General features: G+C 35.6%; 1 protein-coding gene across 1 annotated transcript in view; it reads right to left on the bottom strand.

Moving 5' to 3' along the window:
• The window catches only part of LOC136980169 (uncharacterized), a 72,772-nt gene that overhangs the window by 14,614 nt on the left and 35,011 nt on the right, over window positions 1–23,147 (bottom strand). The window contains exons 2-3 of the mRNA XM_067276220.1: window positions 18,246–18,450; window positions 3,947–4,035 (exon numbers count right to left, since the gene is read on the bottom strand). Coding sequence (XP_067132321.1) covers window positions 3,947–4,035; window positions 18,246–18,450 — 294 coding nt within the window. The remainder of the gene's footprint in view (window positions 1–3,946; window positions 4,036–18,245; window positions 18,451–23,147) is intronic.

Genomic DNA, 23,147 nt, shown 5'->3' with positions numbered 1-23,147 from the left:
ATTATGTATAGGCTTAATTATACATATAAAAACATTAAAATGTTTTAATGGAGTTAACAAACTATTAAATAAATACATAAAAAGCCATTTCAAGCACTTTCAAATTTAATAATTTATAAATACTATCCTAAACTGGATGTATGCAATATAAGAACACTTCAAAACCATAATCCAGTTAAAAGAACAAAAACATTTATTGAAAACGAACATTTTCAACCTTAATAAAGTTATCCTCAGGTTCTACTGGTAGAACACAAAATCGAACAACAAGATAAATTTTAAAATGTTTGTTGTGATAAGAAGTTTGCATGTGCGGGAGCATAATAATATATTATAAATTAAAACGAATACAGAAGAAAAAAACAACTTTTTTTTTCCATCTGTAAGAGATGACTCATTCCAAGGTTCCAAGGACATTTTACAATCCAAAGTGCTTATGCTAGGGAGTGCTATGCTAGTAATCCTGCCCAAAGGGTAAAAAGGAGTGGTGGGGAAAGTTTTAGAGGATAGATAAGACAAAGAAACAAAGGAATTGCTAAAACTAACTTATATTACATATAAAAAATATAAAATATGCAAATAATATGGTTGACAGCCACAACATATTCTTAAAGACAGTCAATCACCTTTAGGGATTGAAATTCTAATTATACAACATCCTCCATGCATTTGATAATCCATCAGAGTATGTGATTTAAACAGTTGCCCTTTATGCTGTATCTATAACTTTTTTTAGCTTGCAATGGGGTTGTTTATTAGAAAGCATTTAATAATAAAGAGCAATTAGGACTATTTTAAATAAATTTGATAACCTTTTTACTTTGTTATTACTTGAACAACAATACAATATTCAACACACATACACTTTATTTCAACATAAGAGTGACAACATAAGAGCATTCTTTAATGAAGTGTGCTCTTATATTGATATGTTTTGACCTTTTGCTATTTTCATAGCTTTCAATCATGCTAATGGCACTTTGATTATCCATGTTCATGACTGTTTTGTGTTCGAAGAGATTCATTTGTCTTAGAAAACATCTGGGTATATTTAAAACATCAGATTGTGTAATGCGTAACTAATGCAATTTCATAATGTAAACCTTTTGAAATTGAGGGGTGGTGTTAAGGATTGTAAGGCTCGAGCCACCAGAGGGTGCACGAGCTCTATATAAAAACAATTGGCGGGCTCTCTGAAGCTCTCTTTCTTTCTTCTCCATTCTTCACTCTGTATGTGTGTCGTGAATAAAATAATTGTAGTGTTACCAATCAGTCGTCTCTTCATTTGGATTACAACATTAACCATCCTCAAGTTGGCATCCCTTACTTAACCTCTACATAGTTATAACACAAAAATAAATTTGTAAGGAACTGAGTCTGAGCTGTATTTTTATTTTCTATTTTTTGTTTTCGTTATGTATATTTTTATTTTGGGGCTTATGTTTAGTTAGGGCGAAAGTTCCCCACTCACCCTCTGGAACAAACAAAGATTTAAAGAACCAACTCACCAAACCGACGAAGCGCCATAGAAAAAAAAAAACTAACATGCCATTGCACGCCCTTAATCGGAAGTTCATACGGACGTTCCGACTTGATAAAAAGGGGGAGTCCCCACACACACACACTTAGAATCAGGAGTTACTAAACAACTTAAAAATAGACATCTCAATTGTGTAAAAAGTAATTAAGTGAAAGTAATGTAAAAGTCGTTAGTCGATTGTCGAAATATGCTGACCAGGTAAAAATGTAAACCATTGTTAGCATCTAAGTATGTAAATGAGGAAGTGGTTTCAGAACGATTGTAATGTCACCTCACAACTATAAAATGAGCAAGTTCTGACAAGAGAGCGAGGTGAGCTTCCAATTGATTGAGAGCGAGGTGTGCTACCTAGGAAGTCGAAAGCGAGGTTCGAGCAGGTGATTTCCAGATTGAAACAAAAGGATAAGAAAGTTTTTTCAACTCGGAGGAATTGGATAGAAGATTCTTATAGCTGAGGTGACGCATAGTCATAGATTCTAAGTTTGAATTGTACATAGTTATAAGTTGAATTTTGATTTTTGTCGGAAGGGGACTAGTTTTAGATAGTAATTGATAAGTTATCTTGTTTGTCGGTTTGAAATAAGTGTCCTTTATAAAATAAATTGTTTTGGGAATTACTAATTTCTATAGTCTTATTAGTTCATATTAAAACTTGATTTTGTCTTTAGTAATGGTTGACTAATTATAGTTATAATTTCTGGAGCCCGCAAAAGTCCAGGCCTGGCATAACTTTTTTTTACGCGAACCCGTGTAAAGTACCCGTTGGGTCGACGGTCGGTAAGTTAGCGATCGTCTTGCAATAGTACTTTAGTTATTCGGATTCGATTAGTACTTTACAAATTGAGTTTTTAATATCTACTGCATGTGTTTCTTTTTCTTTGATGTTTGCCTTAATGAACTAACAAAAAAACCCTTTCATATCTCACAGCATTGTTCAAAGTCATTTATTAGGATCTCCATCAGACATGTCATCATGTCTGATGGAGATTGTCACTGCATCCTGAAATTTCTTTCCTTTGAGTGTCATATTGATTTTGGGAAAGAGCCAAAAGACAGCCAAAGCCATATCTGGGGAGTATAGAAAGCTGATGAACCTGTGCAATATCCTGTTTTACATGGAATGGATGAATGAGACATAATCTGTGGGCTGGAGCATTGTCATGATAAATGAATCAGTTACCAGACTGCCAGAGCTATGGTCTCTTGCACCTAACTGCATCTCAAAGGTGACATAAAACAGTCATGTAGCTTCTTTGTCACAGTTTTTTCATGAGGGACTTATGATAAACTATGTCATGGTGGTTGAAAAAAATGGTCAACATGACTTTCACATTGATTCATGATTGTATTGTGCCTTCTTTGGTGTGGAGACCATGGCATTTTTCCACTGGGATAATTGTGCCTTTGTCTCAGGGTCATACTTGCAAATCCAGATCTAATCTCTGGTTATAATCTTCATAAAATTAGGATCTGTCATGTTTTACCAAATCACTAATATGACAATAACAGTATACACATGCAACTAACAATGGCTACATGACAGTGGTGCAACGTAGTGGGGGCGGCAAAATTTCACAATAAATACACAATACACAATAATAATGATTGTTCTTTGCCGAAAAGTTCTTTAGAATTACTGTATATTTTAGTCTTTTGAAGTGAGATTCCTAAATAAGGGAGCTATGAAATTTTCCTCTGCCCTGGGCAGCTGACACCCACGCTACGCCACTGCTGCATGACAGTGATTGCAGAGTAGGAAAGACTTGCCAAAGTTCATACATAAATAGTAGAGTCCAAGGTCACATGATGACATAGTCTCCTCCCCAGCTTGGAAGTACTTACAAACAAAAAAAAATTGGATATTTTTTTTATCAGACCTTGTATTAACAATGACTTTCTTAGTGTATGTATATATTCTAACTCATTCCAAATCATTAAAGAGATCACAACAAGCAAAATAATCATATCTACAAATCATATATTTAAAAATATGATCATATACTTATTGGTTTATTCTACATGAATTAACTAGTATTTCATCCATGAGTATCAAAATTTCTTATCTTCTCATAAGTAATTTTTTGAAACTATTATTATTTAATTTTTGTTTTATTTTTTATTAAATGTATAGGCCTAGAAACCAGCAAAGCAATTTTTGAAAAATTTCTTTACCAATAATAATGAAAAATTATTCCAAACTATTTTTCCAATATATTATAAGTATTATGAGCATGTCTTAAATACAGTCAAACTGTATATTTATTTTTCTCTAATACTTTTAAAGCATTATTTTGTAAATTTCTTTATGCTTGTACTTTTATATACAGCATTTATATTAATTCATAGTAAACTAAACTAACTATAACAAGAAATATCTAGACAACAAAATTATCTACACAAATATACCCTCTGCTGATGATATCCAATCTTGAATATTTCTTATAAAGGGAACTGATGACTGCATTGCTATTGGCAATAATGGTATGGTACTTTTTCTGCAAGAAAAATTTTAATATTACTTAAAATAATATAACTTTTAAATAATTGACATATTATTTTGACAACTTATTAATTAAAAAGAAAATACTGTTCCTCAAATTAACTTTTTTAATTAAATAATTAAAGAAGTATTGTTAATTTAAAATATTTAAGCTTTTGTATTTTAAAAAGAAGTTAAGAAATTTAAAAAGTAAATTATTGACAAAAAACAAAACATTAGAAAGCAAAGAAATTCACATAAAATGATTAATGTAATCAGAAACATTAATGCAAACAAATTAGTGTTTAACAAACAGTTGTGGCAGTACGCCATAATTTTACATTATTATAGAACATTCTAAATTGTTGTTGTTTCTGTCCTTGATTCTTACCATTTCCTGTTTCTAGAACTTTCTCCTGCCCTTTATTTCTACTTCACTTGGTTGTTAATTGACATTCTGAACCATCCCATCAGGAGAGTAAATGCGAGGCCCCAGAATAAGATATATGATAATATCCCCAAAAGGAAGAATGAAATCCTACCAAGAATCAACTAAAATAGTGTTGTAATAAAAAGAAAAAATATGACAAGGCTCCCTCTGTCGTGTAGCAGCAGAGTTAACTTTTTTTTTAATGAAAACAACCTGCATGCAAGTCAGCCATGTCGTTTACTCGTGAAGTCCACGTGTAAAGTTATTTAATTCAATAAAAAGTAATAGGTTATGGGCCCAGTCCACGTCCAGTCCACGTGAAAATAAGAAAAGTACAGTTTTGAATGAAAGAGATCACTGTGGAGCGCCTCTGAAGTTATACTTGGTTGAATACGTGCGAACGAGAACGAATAGAAGGAAAATGGCTGCCAGCGGGGATTACAAGGTAAACATAGATAAGCTCGAAGGGCCTGAAGATTGGGCAAAATGGAAATGGCACGTTTCTATGGTGTTGCGTTCATACGGATTAGAAGATATTATTAACGGAAAACGTGTACGCGTTGAGTTACCAACAGAACCGACGAATGAACAAAAGGCAGCATACGCTGAGTGGCAGAAAGACGACGCGAGGGCGGCAAGTTTAATAGCAAGTACGCTAAGTAAACCAGTTGCTGAGCTCGTGTTGACGTGCAACGATTCGAAAGAAATTTGGGATAAATTACGTGCGCGATTTGAGCGCAGCAGTACGCAACGTTTGAACATGTTAATTGAAGCCTTCTTTCGAGTTAAACGGGATGAGAAGGAGGACATTAGCACGCATGTTGCCAAATTGCAAAAGTTATTTGTTGATTTAAACGACGAATTAACGAAACACGAAGAAAATACTTTGTCTGAAAGAATATTAAACGGCCGAATTTTATCTACATTGGGAAAAGACTATGATAATTTCAAAGACCTTTGGGACACGATTCCGTCAAAAAATCAAAGTTTGAATTTACTCATTGAAAAACTGTGCACGATTGAACTGCGTGATCAAGGCACAACCGAAACAAATGCGTTTGTCGCTTCTGGCGAGTATAAAAAGAAGCAGAATTCTGGAAAAACAAAAATGTCAGTGGAACGGGCAAAACAAAAATTTCCATGTAACAAGTGCAAACAATTGGGTCATTGGGCAGCAGATTGTCCGCAGAAAAAGACAGGTGTCGGGAGTAATAAGCAACGAAGTGTCAATGTATTCATTTCACATGTCATGGGCGCGTCGGTTGGAAACTACATTGATGCAAATAAATGGTATTGTGATAGTGGCGCAACCAAGCATATTACCCCAAACAAACAATACTTCGTCTCATATAGAGAATTTGTTGTTCCTGAAGTAATCTCACTTGGAAAGCAAAATGTGAGTATGTATGCACATGGCCAAGGAACAATAAGGATTCAAGTTCGACGAAACAATATCTGGTATAATGCTGAAATGAAAAATGTTTTGTACGTCCCTGATGCAAGTGTCCACTTGTTTTCTGTCAGAGCAGCAGCATCGAACGGCTACAGGATAGTAATCGATGAGAGAAGTGTTAAAATTCGAGACGAAATTGGTAAGAACACTGTCATGACTGGTTACATGAAAAATGGTCTGTACATGCTCGATATACGCGTTGTAAAACCATATAAAAACATTCGGGTGAATTTTGTGACAGCGTCTGATACTCTACAGGTGTACCATGAAAGGTTTGGTCATCAAAATAAACAGCATGTAAAAGATGTTTTGAAGCAAATGAACATCAACGTGGAAGGTTGCAAAGAAGAATTCTGTGATGGATGTGCTTTGGGAAAAATGCATAGACTACGATTTAAGCAAAGAATGAATCGTCCAACAGTTACTGGCGAATTGATCCATGCAGATGTGAACGGACCAATGTCCACCGAATCTTTAGGAGGAGCACGTTACTACGTATGTTTCAAGGATGACTTCAGCAAGTTTCGACGAATTTTCTTTTTGAAACAGAAAAGCGAAGTATGTGATGTGCTTGAGCAATTTTTAAATGAAGCTAGAACAAATGGACATGTTGTCAAACAATTCAGATGTGATGGAGGTACGGAGTTTGTCAACAAAAGAGTTGCTGAATTGCTCGCAAACAGAGGGATAGAACAATGGATTCCTCCACCTTATACACCTGAGCAAAATGGTGCAGCTGAACGCGAAAATCGTACCATTGTGGAAACAGCACGTTCTATGTTGAATCCAAGCAAATTACCGAAAGGATTGTGGGCAGAAGCATGCAACACTGCCGTATATCTTTTGAATCGTACTGGAAAATCTTCAGTTCAGAACAAAGCTCCTTATGAATTATGGTATGGTAGACAAGTAGGAAGACTTGATCATCTGAGAATCTTCGGCACTGGATGCTACGTACATGTAAACAAGAATTTTCGATCGAAGTTTGACAATAAAGCTATTTTCGGACAGTTGGTTGGGTATGTTAACGATAAGGATGGATTTCGAGTCTGGATTCCTTCTCAAAGAAAAGTGATTATGAGTCACGATGTGAAATTCAAACCAGAAGTCGTCTGCAATCGGCAAAGTGATACTGTGGAATTTGACTTTCCTCGAGAGCAGCAGCCGACATCGGGTCGGTGCACTCCGTTGTCTGAGGTGAAGGAACCGGAGGAGGTCACATGCCGAAACGGAGAAAATCAAATCAAAACTGAAGAATTCGTCACGACGTCTTCTTCTGGAGGAAGCAAAAATCAAAGTGAATGTGATAAAAGAGAGGAATCAACGGAACTTTTATCGAAGCAAAATAATGAAACTTCTGACAAAGAAAACTGGAGAAGCAAGAGACAGCGAGGTAAACCATCCTGGATGGAAAGCAATGAATTTTTAATGATAGCAGGAGTTGTTGCTGGGGAATACAAAGACCCAAACTCATTTTCTGAAGTATTGCAATCGAACGAGAGAGAACTATGGATGCATGCCATTCACGAAGAAATGGAATCTCTAAAACAAAACGACACATGGAGGTTAGTCGAACGTCCGAAGGATGCACAGGTTGTGAAAAATCGTTGGGTTCTGCGCAAGAAAACTAAAAGTGATGGAAGCACTCGCTTCAAAGCTCGGTTGGTTGCAAAAGGTTATGCCCAAAAACCAGGAATTGACTACGAGGAAACATTTAGTCCTGTCGCACGTTATGACACCATTCGAACCTTGTTAGCAGTAGCAGCTGCAAAGAATATGCAATTGGAACAGTTTGACGTAAAGACAGCTTTCCTCAATGGCATACTTGAAGAGAAAGTGTATTTGGAACAACCAGAGGGTTTCGATGATGGTACCGGTCGAGTATGTCTCCTGAAAAAAAGTCTGTATGGGCTGAAGCAGGCACCACGTTGCTGGAATAAACGATTTATCGGATTTATGAAGAAAGCAAGTTTTCAAAACAGTACTGCAGATCCTTGTCTTTTTTATCGAAACCAGAATAAAAGGCAACTGTATATCGCAATTTATGTAGATGATGGTCTTATTGTCGGCAGTGACAAGAAAGAGATCGCTGATTTTTTGAGAGCTCTGCAACAAGAATTTAATATGACGACAGGGTCTCTCGACAATTTTCTTGGGATGAAAATAAAACAATATGAAAATGGATCAATTACAGTAAGTCAAGAAAATTACACAAAAAGAATATTAGAAAGATTCCAAATGGCTGAATCAAATGCAGTCTCAACCCCTGTTGGCTGTGAAGAAAGTGATCTCGACGAGGCAGTGTCATCTGATATACCCTATCGCGAGGCAGTGGGCTGTCTCATGTATCTTGCAACTGCGTCTCGTCCAGATATCGCCTTTGCAGTGAATAAAGCTGCTCGAGCTACAGAGAAACCAACTATTCAAAATTGGAATCAGGTAAAGCGTATATTTCGGTACTTGAAAGGTACTATGAACTGGGGCATCATTTATAATAAAGAAGAAGAACTGAAAGTCTACAGTGATTCAGATTTCGCTGGTGACAAGAAGACAAGACGTTCAACAACTGGAATTATCGCGAAATTCTCGAATGGAGCTATATCATGGACTAGCCAATTACAAAAAGTAGTGGCAACTTCCACAACTGAAGCAGAGATTATCTCAGCAAGTGAAGGAGCAAAAGAATTAATCTGGCTGCAACGTTTATTGTCTGAATTGATTGAAATTCCAAAGCAGCCTCCAACGCTATATATTGACAACGCAAGTGCTATAAAGCTAGCAAAGAATCCGGAATTTCATCAACGGTCCAAACATATCGAGGTTCGACACTTTTATGTACGTGAAAGATTTTTAAATGGTGAACTCAAATTGGAGCACATCGACGGAAAGAACCAATTGGCCGATCTGTTGACGAAGCCGCTTGAACGTGTCCGATTTGAACTGCTAAGAGAAAAGATTGGTTTACGAAGATTGTAACCATGTAATCATTAAGCAAGCCTTATTTTTTCTTTTGGAGGAAGTGTTGTAATAAAAAGAAAAAATATGACAAGGCTCCCTCTGTCGCGTAGCAGCAGAGTTAACTTTTTTTTTAATGAAAACAACCCGCATGCAAGTCAGCCATGTCGTTTACTCGTGAAGTCCACGTGTAAAGTTATTTAATTCAATAAAAAGTAATAAATAGTCATCTCAGAAACAAAAGGTTCTGAAGAGAATAGAGAAAGGAAAAGACTGAGTACCCTTGTCTTTCTCTATTCTATTCCATCTTAATTTTCCATTCCACATCTGTAGGCATAAGTTATTTTTAAGTTAATTTTAAGTTTGTTTTCAAAGGTAAATTTTTGTAATAAATATTGTGCCCCTTTTTTATATATATTATTGTAAACATGAAAACCATTTTGTCGCACAGGTCCACATGCTGGACCCTTTTGTCCTTGGGCAGAGCTGGAAGAATGCCCTAGAGTTGGTATCCGAATCCCTTTTATTGTGATTTATGTTATCTCAATAAATTTGTTGTTATTTCATTTTATACTGTCTCAATATTGTTGTATTATCACCTTTTGGCAATAGGGAACAATTGCACTTTTCACACAGTTTATTAAACAATTTTTTATTAAAAATTGACTAACAGTATTTACATATTAAAAATATATATAGAAGATAGAAATTTCTATACTCTCTGAAATCTGTAACAGGTGCGTAATGCACATATATTGTATATTGCGGTTGAAGAACGTTTTTGAACACTCACGTTGTTCTTCAGGTCAACTGGTTAAGGAATTTCTCTAGACGGAGTGTATGTTATTCGGTGGGATCAGATGTCATTCTGGCAAAGTAGGTCTTGCCTGACATGTGTGGTTGTGCATTGGAGAAGGTAGCTGCAGGTCGGCATTCAACAGGGATTGCCAGGCCAGAGATAGACTCAGCTCCTCCTTCCGGTTGATGCACGTGGCCACGTGGCTGGTGTTGTAGATGGCTATGGTTTCTAGCCACCTGAGATGTTCCAGGTGGGGTGTGTTGATGATGACTGTAGCTTTCTCAAATTGCGACTTTCCTTTTGTAAAAAAAATAATAATAAAGTCTACTTTTTCCATGAGAAAAGTGTTCCTGTGTGATAAGTACTCTATAGCAATTTTGTGCTTAATTCTAAAAAAAAAGTTAATTTTATTCATCAGTTATGAATCAAAATAATAATAATATAGTCACATAATAATTTATTGAGAGATATTAATTACTTAAATAATTAACTGATCAACATACTTATAAAAATTAATTTACATAAATTTTATATTTATTCGATAATTCTTGATATTTAGAAAGAATGTCTCTCCTGTTTTAAACACTGTTTGGCAGTACATTTACCTTCATTGCTCATGTAATGATGCTCTAACAAGTATTCCTTCAACACAAAGAGATGCAAATTGTTGGATCCAATTTTGGACTATATGTAGATGTTTCAACCTCTCTCAATAAAATCTTGCAACAAGTTCTGTGCTTATTGTACTGTATACAGTCAGGTATTGTCATAAAGTATTACATCATATCATTTTGTGGGCTGAAGCCTTGACATTACTTCATTGCTGTACAGTTAGACAAGCTATTGGATATCAGCTATTTAGTTTTTAAGAAGTGTGTAATTTCCTGCCCTTTCATAGGAAACTACTGTTATAGGCAGAATGCCTATGTTAAACTTCTGCAACACATTTCTTGCTGCGTATAAGACTGAAATTAATGACACAGAATACTAGAGTTCTCTATTAAATATATCAGTAACATTTGAATTTTCAATAAAAGTGATATTTTGTTTAATAAGAATTGCACACTTTTTTCTGATTTCCTGATAAGCAGTACAGAAAACAGTACTGAAAGATTTAACCCATAACTGGAGAGAGAGTTTCTGAGCACAATTGGAGATGCACAGTCTTTAAAATGGCGGCAATGGTCTTTAAGATTGTTATTGTTGTTATCATATTTTAAATTAAACAGGATTTAATTTTAAATATCTTCCATGATTTTGTTAGCTCTAAATAATAAATTGTAGTTAGTATTCAACCATTTTTCACACTGTGATAGAATACATGGTATACTACACTCACACCGGGGTGTGTATAACAAAAAATTTCACTTACGTAAACCTTTAACTGGCATGTAAAATTAAAAACTTCTAAAAAACAAACGTTTTCTGAACACCTTCCGTGTTCTTCATCAGGTAAACTAGCTGGATTCTTTATTTTGGAACACCGTTATGAAACTTTTAAACAAAATCGAATGCTGAACGTTCATCTGTCCAGTGTCCACTGCACATGCATTATACGTGTCGTGTTCACAGATGTTTGAAATTGTCTGTATTCCTCCCATATGCATGCACATTTTTACATGTTGTAATATCCTTAAATTTAAAGTTACATGTCCCCATAGTTTTTCGTCAAATTAAATAAAGTCCTTAGAATTCATTTTGCAATAAGGCCTGCCAGGCCATTGAAAGTGCCATAGTTTACCTAATGAAGAACATGAAAGGTGTTCAGAAAATCTTTGTTTTTTAAAAGTTTTTAATTTTACATGCCGGTTAAAGGTTTACGTAAGTGAAATTTTTTGTTATCCACATAATACATGGAACATGCAGTGTAAAACATAAAATAACAGAATATGAAAAGAAACAAAACAAATTATAGTTACTATCAGAGTCATCCACATCACTCTCTTCTTTAGATATGTCATTATAACACTGCATTAACTTATCTTCAAATTCCTTACCACTGTAGCATATACTAATGGATGTTCCAGCCATTACATTCATTGAATGGAGTACTTGTTTCATCAATTATAACAATACTAACAGAGCATGTGGTCTATGAAACCACCACAAAATAAAAAATGAAAAATAACAACACGGTTAACTTTTATCTGTATGAATTTGCATGACAAATAATTGACAGCTTCATAAACTCCTACAGTGCTATCTACAAAATATTAAAATTAAAAATTTTAAAATATCTAATGGTCTCAGAAATAGCATGTCTCCAGTTACAGATTAATTATATATTTTTCTTCAATATAATTCTGATTGAAAAATTAAAAAACTGTCATATAAAAACTGTAGACAATACAGAATATAATGAAAAATATACTAAACTTAATGGTTCTAATAGTTAAATTTTATAATAAAACTGTTTTACCAGTGTAAAAGTTCTTTATCCATTTAGTAAAAAACACTAAAATTATTCATTATTATGATGCACATATCATAAAAGTGTGAGAATCCAAACTTTAACAAAAATCGGTCATCGATTCCATCATACCTACTTGATAATTGTTGTCATCTACTACCTGAGAATATCTAGATTAACATTTTCTCGATGGTAAAAATGACACTTTCCCGTGATCCCTCGACCACCCAGCTGTGTGTTACCAATTTTAATATTGTAATTAACGTCTGAAGGAAGCAGTCGTCGCTTGTTTAACCATGGATATAGAACCCTGTGTCTGTATAGGAATACTGAATATGATCTCCTGCCAATAACAGATTATTATCTCCTGCCAATAATGGATTATCGTCTCCTCCAGTTTACCTCCATCACCCAAGGGTTATAGTGCTAAATATCCCTAAAGATGAAGACAAGAACAAATTTCTAACAAAACTATACGAGCAAAACATCAGAATTAATGAGAAATTCTCACTGGAGAGTTTTTGTAAGGAAGCGAAGATCACTAGTGCCATTGACTCAAAAAGGGATGATTGTAGACATGTCATAAGTCAGTGTATCGCCAGCAGTACGGAATACTTTAATCAATATTCAAAAGATATCCTATGAGTGGGGCACACTAATAGTGGATGATTATATACCTGTTTTAAAATGCTACAAGTGCACTGGGTATGGTCACAAGGCAGCTGATGCGACTCACAGGAGCGATGCAGTCACTGCACGAAGAGACATAAGTACAAAGACTGCCCGAATTGGAACAACGGGCTGCAGTGCACTAACTGCACTAAAGCCAATAAAAATCAACCAGAGGGAAGAAAGTACGGAGCAGCACATAATGCTTTTTCTACACTGTGCCCAATACTGCAGTACTACAAGAGGCTCATAGTAAAGCAAACTCTATATGAATAATTATTCCCTTGGTTCTGCTGCCCCTTCATCATGGCTATTACGACCAATACACTACAAATTCTACAAATAAATAACCAGAAGAGTAAAGCGTCTTCATCCCTCGTGATGAAAACAGCAAATGACCTGAATGTGGATATTATTCTCATCCAGGAGTCGTACATGGTAAATAATACTATCACCTGCTTTGGCAAGTGGCAAATTTTGAATAAGAGAAACAGAAATCAAAGGCCCAAATGTGGTGTTATTATCAGAAACACCGATATTGATGTGGCTATAATCCCAGAGTTGAGCTCTGACTGCATTACTACGGTAGCCATTAATTCTGATGCTATTAATTACATCATATGTATTTATTTCTCTCCTTTTGAGTCTGATGCAGAATGCATTGAGGAACTCAGTAAGTTTTTTTTTTTAAAACTCTTTCCGCCCTGTGGGCACTAAGAGGGCCTCTTTTAGTAGGCCCATTATGGGTTCGGTCAGGCCAACAATGGGGCGACCAGGTGGTGAGGGACGGGGCCCAACATATCTGAATGGACCACCCCCGAAAAATTCCTGGGGATTATTCGACCCGTTCGGATTTGATCCCGGGTCCCCAAGAGCAGTAGGCTGCCACCTTGACCACTCGGCCATCCAGCCTATTCAGTAAGGTAGGCCACTCCTTAAGCCAGTGGTTTCCAACCTGTGGGGCGCGCCCCCCTAGGGGGCCACGAGACTGTTGCAAGGGGGGCATGCAGCTGTTTCCAAAATATCATTTTCGAATACAAACCAAAAAAGTCGAATAGGTGTCAAAAAAATGGATCAGCAAAATAGGTATACGTAATCCACAATCCTCGCCGCGAATTTTTCGGGTACAAATGCTAAAACATCCATCCATACTCTTGCTGGAACGAAAACATCTCGCTTTCGCGTTTGGAGCCGAGCACCGGCGGGGCGAGGAAACAAAAGACAAGCACTCGGAACATCCCGGGTATTCTCGTGCTTACTCGCGCCAAACTTCAGTAAACAGAAGCATCTGTTTTTTTTCTGTTGTCTATGAACAGAATTAGTTCGTTAGTAGTGCTTGCGATAACCACGTTGATATATAGAATGAAACACTTCGCTTTGGTAACTTCTAAATTAATATTGAGGTAAATTTCATAACTGTTATAATAGTACATTATTTTTAGTACATTTAAAATTATTATTTCTTATAATAAATAATTATTTTTTATGTATATTTTTACATAATATTGTATATTATTTTGTAGCCCATTAAATAAATTATAATATCAGTTGAGTATTTATGAAATTAGATTGTTAGAAAAATTAAGGGGGCGCAACAATTTTTTTAAGGGGGGCGCAGGTACAAAAAGGTTGGAAACCACTGCCTTAAGCAGTGACAAATATATCATAGCAGGGGATGCAAATGCTAAATCCCCAACTTGGTTTCATGAAGAAGAAGACCGCCGTGGGAAAGAAAACCACCGTACTGAATGATTTTATGGACGAGGCTGACGTATTTCGCTAAATACTACCAATCATCCTATATTCTTTACCAGTAGATCCAAAGGCTGGACAGATATCTGTCTGGCCCTCACTGCTGTTGGTAGGTATATTGAGAATTGCGAAACTTTAACGATTACGTCGTCTAGTGACCAAGGTAATGTTAACACCTTACCTCACCTTAGTAATACTAACATCATGTTAGTATTACTAAGGTGACCAACTTTTTTATAATGAAAAGGAGGACACATAAATTGAAGGAAAAAATATTGTAAATAAAAGAAACATTTTATTCATTGCAATAATAATACACTATAATAATCTCTACTGCATGCGCAGTGGCATAGCTAGCATGGATGACACCCAGGGCGGATATTGTGGTGTCATCCCAAGTCATACCATGGGTGTCACCCTTCTTAACTGTTTTATAAAACAGTATTGGATTATTGAATTGTAATATGCCCACACTCGAGCAAACTTGAACGCTATATCGAATAAGCAATATCATCACATAGGTTTATATTGACTAGTGTGAATCCGTTGACTTTTTTTTTTAGTTATGCGTTGTTGACTCGGTCGAACTTTCCATGACTTAATGTTAAAGCGCATTGTCAAGGTTTATTTTGCAACTTATTTTTTCACAGTCGGGTGTCACCCCTACACGCACCGGGTGTCACCCGTTCAGGGGTAACACCCGGGGCGGACTGCCCCCAACGCCCCACCTCGGTAGCCTCCGTGCATGCGTAAGTGCCGTGTTGTGTTTTGGTAAAAAGTAAACAAAGCTACTTGCATGCAGCGCACTCTCTCAAGGTCTCCTGTGCCGAGCACATGCGTTTCATAATCGCATTTTGCTGCACTGTACCGAGCCTTGATGAACCGTCACGTCAAATACAAACACATCACATCATATGCAACGGATCGGCTCGGCATCAATCAAATATGGAGATTTACAGATTAGTCTTCAAATATCAAAAAGGAGGACATTTAGGAGGACACTTTTCGAGGGAGGATAGAACTTACAAAAGGAGGACATTTAGGAGGACACTTTTTGAGGGAGGACAGAACTTACAAAAGGAGGACGGTTGGTCACTTTAGTATTACCAATGAAGATAAATGTGCTAATTAATAACTTTTCATTCAAATACTTTATGATTACATAATAGGTAAAAACAAGAACATTACAAACTCTTTGTTAAGTGAACGTAAGAATGTTTTGTAACAACGCCAGTAGACACGAGTCTGCTGCAAGATCTTTGAGGGTAAATATAATCAGAACACTAAATAAGGACTTTACAAAATACTCGAGATTCAAACTAAACATTTAATTATAGACAAACGTTATAATTATATATATATACAAAGGAATATTTGAAGACACGAAACGAAAACCATCTTACAAACTAAGAATATACAGAATATACATATGTTACTATATACATTAAATGCAGCATGTGACATCGAAAATAAGTTCTTAAATCACTTCCTTATTACTTCGTTAACACTTATTCCTCCTCACTTAGTAATATAAAACACTCTTGCCTCAGATGCAATTGGATTCTGCCGATCCTTCCTGATCCCTCACAGATAGTCCCTTTTCTTGATGTTCGGAATTCTTCTATGTATTGGCCGTCGAACCCTCGTAAGCAGAATCAGACGAGAAAAAGACCATGGCTACCAAAGTTCTTGTCCTTTTATACCACCTGTCATTAGGCATGACGTAAGGCCCGTGGTCTAGGCCACTGGCCAATCACGTTCACGACCGGTAACATCCGACCAAAACCCGATGTCGATACGCAAACAGAATTTCACAAAAATAAGTAAATAACAAAAACAAAGACCCGACACGACATATGTAATTATAAAAAACGCGAAAAAAAAATAATAACAATAATAATAACAACAATAATAATAATATAGTGCCTTGGCACTACAGTTTCTTTAAACCTAAATGTGTAGTAAGTGTTAAAATTCGAATATATGCAATAAAAAAATATTACAATTTTTGTGTGAATAACTATATTACAATATGATTTTTAATGGATCTGTTTCCATTTAGAAAACATGTAACAATAAGAATTTTCTAACTGAAAAATTTAGACAAGTTTAAAACTTAGAATTTCTAATATAGTTATTATGTTTTACATAATATGTTTGTCATCATATTCTACTATATAGATTACAAATTGTAAATAATATATATTTTTTTAATTTCTAAAATTAAAACTTAGCAGAATCTTCTGTTAAATTATCTTGTATTATCTTGCATAATGTTTACTGTATGCGGTTATCCTTCGTACAACATGGTACTTCTACAACATGGTTTGAAAATTGGAGTCAACACAACTTCTGGTTTTACTCTAACATGGTTTTGGAAATCCTCCATAAAAATTTCACAATTTTTAAGTGTAAACTTAATTATTCAATATTTTTTTTATTCATGTAAGCATACATGTTGTCTCAAATTTGCCCACAGATTTTAGAACATTGAAATTTTCAATTTTTTTTGTGTCTTTCATCAGGTTTAATAAAAACTGATAGTAGAAATAGATAAATAAAAACTCACGCCAAAGTTATATAGCAAAGGTGGGCAAGCAAGAGTTCAGTGGGAGCCGAATTGTAGGTTTTGCAAAATGCATGGGAGCCGCAGTTCTGTACTGTCGTGGCGGATAGTATGGTAAGGCGCGCGGATTGTATTATATAATATAAATATAATATAAAGCAAATATTGAATTTTTTTAATAAACATATTTTCACAAAATTATAAAAATAAACTTGTAAAAATAATAATAAAAAACAGAAATTAACACTTTCAGCAAGAGCCGCATTTGCCCATGCCTGTTATATAGTCTCTTGATAATTAGCACTGAGTTCGGCATTAACACAGTGCTAATTATCAAGAGACTAACTGATAGTAGAATTTTTTCTTCCTTGTCCTAGCTTTCCTATCAACCAGGTGTCATTGTCATTGCTTTCAGATTTTAACCTTTAAGACTTTCATTGTGTTTTGTTTTTATAGATTAATCTTCGTATTTAATAAACATTATTTAAACATTTTTAAGTAAGTGTTATTAAAGTTTTTTTAATCATAGGTAAGCACCTATGGTTAAAAAAACTGGAGTATCAGCAGTATCTTGGTATTCAAACTGCTCTCAACTGGAACAATTCAGTATTCAAGCACAAATTCTGGAAAAAAATTGCTTGGTACTCAACTGAACAAACATGATCTGCTAGAACAAATTATCAATTAACAACATATTTTTATTTTGTCATCCATAAAAAATTAAGATAAAAATAAAAAATGAAGACATTGTTGATATTTCTGATCAAGATCAACAAAAATGCTCAGAAGATGACAATATGTTCAAAAAATAACTCCCTTGTTTAACTAAAATTAATATTAACAGTATGTTTAATTGTGCTTGTTAGTTAATTATTGATTGGAAATAAAATATTGATTGCTTTAATAAGCATATTTCTCTTAGTGACAGAAAAGAATAGTATACTTTTAACATCTGGAACGTAACTCTACAGTTTGCATTAGTCCTTTGTTTTGTATAGCATGGATTTGCATAACACGGCAATTTTTTGGAAAGTATCTACTGTGTTATATGAGGAATATCTGTACATAAAATTGAAATTCAAAATTCTGTAGACAACATATAGGAATTTAGCATTTAAATTATTTAATACATCAATACATTAATTATTGTTAAAATAAAATTCCTATTTAAAATAAATAAATAAAAACTTACAGTAAATGTAGTAAGCAGGCTGCAAATTCTGGATGAGTCATATTAAAGTGCAACCTAGCTGCATTCCATTCATTATATAATGACCCAATATTAATATAATGAGATGGTACTGCACTGACGGAAGTTTGGTAAAATGGTGATGACTGCAGAGGTTTTTCTTCATGTTTAGAATTTCCAGAAAATTGTCCATTAAATGCTTTTATAACTAAAAATAAAATATTATATGGATATAAATGATGATAAAATCATTAGTGTAACAAATAGTAACATTTTAAATTTCTAAATAGATTTTAAGCAACTCAATGTACTTAAAATAGTATTTAAAATCAAATATATTGTTTTACGCATGTATATATACTGATATACATTAAATATTATTTAAAAATAATATATTGTCACGGGCCATGAAAATGACACAAGAAAATATATAAACAGGTATTAAATACAGATTATTAAGACTGTGGTGATACAGGTTATTGAAGACCACGTGTTATAAATGATATGCATTGAACTACCTCTCATTTAGCTATACGATAACAAAATCTATTTATTTACTTTTACTTTAATTTACAATTTTGAACAGTCTATTACCCTTCCTTAACAATGCTCATCAATCTCCCGACAATTGTGAATCCCAAAGCCAGCACATGTACGTACAATCCGTTTCAATCATCTTATATTACTAATTAAAACGCTATAGCTTACATTAAACTAACACTAATATTACTTAGATTAGAGAAGGAAAAGGAAAAAATTATGTTAGTAGGGGATCCCTTTTCTTTGTTCTGCGAGTTGGGCACTTAAGATGTCTACCACAGTTAATGAAGAAAATCCAACTTCACCACGTGGATATCCTTCGATGAGATGAAAAATCCACTCACAAACTCTCCTCTATTTATCACCAATTTAAAGCACTACTCTCCTGCATTTTAACTGTGTAGATCTTCTTCTTTGGGTTCCTTCCCCTTCATCGTCATGTGCCTCTCCCTTCGCTCATTTGACTAAGTATGACCCCAAAAATTGTCCTCCTACACCATGACGATTTTTGAGGTCATAGGTCAATGTCCCTCCTAGCCAAAAACTCTCCAGAAAGTAAATATTTTGCGGTTGAAAGGATTAAACAGTGGGAAACGATAGGGTTAGTTGGATAGATGTATAAATCACTAACTTACTAAATAAGTTAAGATAAAAAAGATCTTACTAAATAAGATAAGAAAAAAAATAATATACATATATACCGGTACATTGTGGGGGGGACCTGCCACAAGGCCTATTAAAAATTGAAAATTATAAATTTTAATTGCTAATTAAGGTTAATATTACCTTAGGTAGCCAAGATGGCGGCTTGTCTCTGATTCCAGCAAGGAAACCAGAGCCGGATTTACATAAGGGCATTTGGGTCCTGTGCCCAGGGCCCCCACAAAATAGGGGCCCCACAAAACTAAAAAAAAATTATGTTTAAACATAATTTTTTTTCGCGGTAATAGAAAAAAAATTATGTTTAAACATAATTTTTTTTCTATTACCGCGACAGCCTAGTGTGCATCAGAGGGAACAGGCAGAGAAAACCAAACCCGGGAAAAAACCTAGGAAACATCGGAAAATTTCGGGAAAAAATTTCACATAGGTATTTTTCAGTTAAATTAAAATAATTAGTTTTACACAATAAAATATATGTATGTTTACAATAACCTTATTTTTAAATGAAATTTACAACTTCCTAGTTCAAATCTAATTGAAAGTACAGTATTTTGTGTAAATTTTCTAAATCATCAAATTTGCCTACTCTTAAAGGGGGACCCCACCGAATTTGTGCCCAGGGCCCCTGGATTGGTAAATCCGGCCCTGAAGGAAACAGTGGGATGCACGTTCTAACCTAACCTATTCTAATAAATTACCATAATTATTAGCAACCAAATTACAGTAGAGCATCGATTATCCGACCCCCAATTAACCAACTTATCGGTTAACCGACTGCGTTCTAGTCGGCAAATTCAAATGTCCGCTAGTGATGTGGCACTACAATATTTGGTTATGTCTTGGCTACTTTAATATTATTTTTGTTAAATTTTTGCATGTTTTAGCTGGCAACACTGGCTCGACCATGAAAGGGAAGCTAGTATTTAAACCAGGCCTAATACACTATACTAATAATGTATTTTTTCATACTTTTCAGTTATCCGACCAACTCCAGTCCCCAATTAAGTCGAATAATCAATGCTCTACTGTATTACAATAGGTTAGGTTAGAACGTGCGTCCCACTGTTTCCTTGCTGGAATCAGAGACGAGCCGCCATCTTGACTACCTAAGGGATTTTTTGAAATTCCCCCCACGGGGAAGTGTTACACATTTATAAAAGATACATTTTGAGCCACAACAACGCGTGGCCGGGTCAGCTAGTAACTGTATAAAAATGATCCAAAATAAACTTTTACCAGCAATATTCTCTATTTTTCAAATGTTTTTGACTATTCAGACAGCTATCATCAAGATATAGCTGTCTGAACAGTAAAAATATTGCATGAACGCATCCTAACGCACCCACGTTTTTGCACAAACACAAAGTTTGTGCAATGTTTTTGCAACAGTCAAAAACAAACACGCACCCACAGGGTGCGTTCTTAATAGAGGTTGTTCCGCGTCGCCGCTACTACGGGAATGCGCTGCTGTTTGTAGGCATTTAGGAACGACGATGAAAGAAAGATGGCGGCGCCCGCACTATCGACAGTATGGAGATGGAGGAATCTATAATTCTAAAATATGAGCTTTAAAGGCAAAAGAAGGGTCCCAATTGTAAAATTTAATCATAAAATGGATTATTTGTTGAAAGAGCATTCAAAATAGCCACAAAAAAATTAGAATGCCGGCTACCATTCAAAGAAAATTCAAAAAGACACTTACATCGCCACGTGCACTAACTTGCGCTTTCACAACTTCTAAATTTTCATTTATAAAACCACATAATGGACCAGGAAACGAAAACTATCTGAGCCATGGAGGACGCCATGTTGCTTTCCACCTTAAATTACTGCTACAAGCGGCCGTTTTTGCCGTTTGAAGGCACACACTCCGACCAGAATTTAGGAACGCGTTCTGCAAAAATTTTTAAATGGATGTCACTCGTGCGGAGTTACGCGGAGGAATAAAAGAACGCACCCATAGTAACACAAGTGAGTTCGATGACGTCAATTCGAGTACAACACAAAAAACTCGAGACCAAGGGCCCAGGAGTCAGTCCAACAACGCTATTACAGACCTAAGAAACCTATTAACCTTTTATAGAAAATGCTATGATTTTTATTTATTATAGAAAATGCTATCATTTTTATTTATTATAGCAGCCTTGTGATAGAGAACCTAAAAAATAAAAAAAGCAAGATTAAATAATAAAGGAAGTGGTAGTAGCGGTATCCGACCCTTTTAAGACATATAGACTGAGATGTATGGCATTATCAGAGACGGATTTAATGGTGGGTGCACTGGGCACTGACTTCTGAAGAGCTCTGTAAAACCCCAACTTCACACTTTTTTTAATACCAAGTTTGGTTTCATATGAACAAATTACATACAATTTGAATATAATATATGATATTGTGAGGTTGTACAGGAGATTCACGAGTCAACAAAGAAAACACGTTACCAGACTAAGGAAATTGGGTAGTTCTACAAATAGTTTATTTCGCGTACATGTACAAGTTCTTAATAATGATTCCAATGTCACGTTGTAATACAGAAATGTACTAATTGCTACAGCACGAACACTACCTTAACAACTCTGAACAAATATATAGTACTCATGACAATGCACTTAGATATGAGCCTTAAAACTAATCTTATAAACTAAATTACAACTAACAATAGAAAAGGATAGATTCTATAAGAAGTAAGTTTTAGCAAAAGTAAGAATACCCGGGCTTGGTTCTGTGTCGTAGTTGGGTGAGATGCCAAGTATGACCTTTATATAGACTGCACGTTATGGTTTCATAAATCAAAGTCTTCTCTTACTTTTCTTTCGTAATCTCGTTTTCTGTATTGTACTTTCTTATCATCACCACGATAGGACAGGACCCTTTCCTCAGACTTCTTGACGACCTCTAGTCATCGTTAACATTGACTCGGAGTACTCAAATTCACGTCTGTGTGCTTCTAGGTCTTCGCAAAGAATGACGTGCCTCAGGGTCTTATGTAAGGCCGCCGACTTCCAGGGGAAAACAGTTAATCATGTGTCAGGAAAACCTAGGGTCGAAATCGTATGTGGGTGGTGGCGGTAGGAGACAAAGATGACAAGTGTCTTACACAAAACCGTTTATTCTAACTACTAAGTTAACTTACATATTATTGAGGTACAACACGATCTAGATCGTTAGGGCAATGTAGGTATGGTGACGTTGGAAATGTTCCGGGCTTCCTAGGTCGTTTTCGGAGAGACAGTCTTCTTGTGGCGCTGATGAATGAAGGGCTGTGGTCCCATTGTAGAGGAGGAGGAGTTCTGGCGGCCTCTGTAGATGGCAACTCCTTTTCCAGGATCTTTGGACAGTCTTGACTGGTGCAGACTCGACTGGAGAGGAACCGCCTGTCTGGAGGAGCACCGCCGCACTTCCAAGAATGTCCGAAGGAGGATCAACCTCTTTGTCTGGAGGAGAACCGCCTGTCTGGAAGAGAACCGCGCTTCAACCCTGAGATCCAGGGGTTTTATAAGAGTTTCCCGAAACCCAAGACTAATCTGGGTCGAGAGGGGTTGACAGAGCCTTTGAAGTTTGCGCTCGTATTTCACGCCATTATGGCTCCAAAAAATCTGCCATATGTTCTGGCGGCTAATTTCCCCCCTTTGTGTCTCACTCCTGACATTTGTTTGTGAGCACCTGGACAAAGCTCCTCTCTTGGTTGACATCCCCTCGGTC

Source organism: Centruroides vittatus, unplaced genomic scaffold (assembly GCF_030686945.1).
Source record: "Centruroides vittatus isolate TY-2023 unplaced genomic scaffold, ASM3068694v2 contig_680, whole genome shotgun sequence".
Taxonomy (NCBI): domain Eukaryota; kingdom Metazoa; phylum Arthropoda; class Arachnida; order Scorpiones; family Buthidae; genus Centruroides; species Centruroides vittatus.
This window is presented reverse-complemented; position numbering and strand designations above follow the sequence as displayed.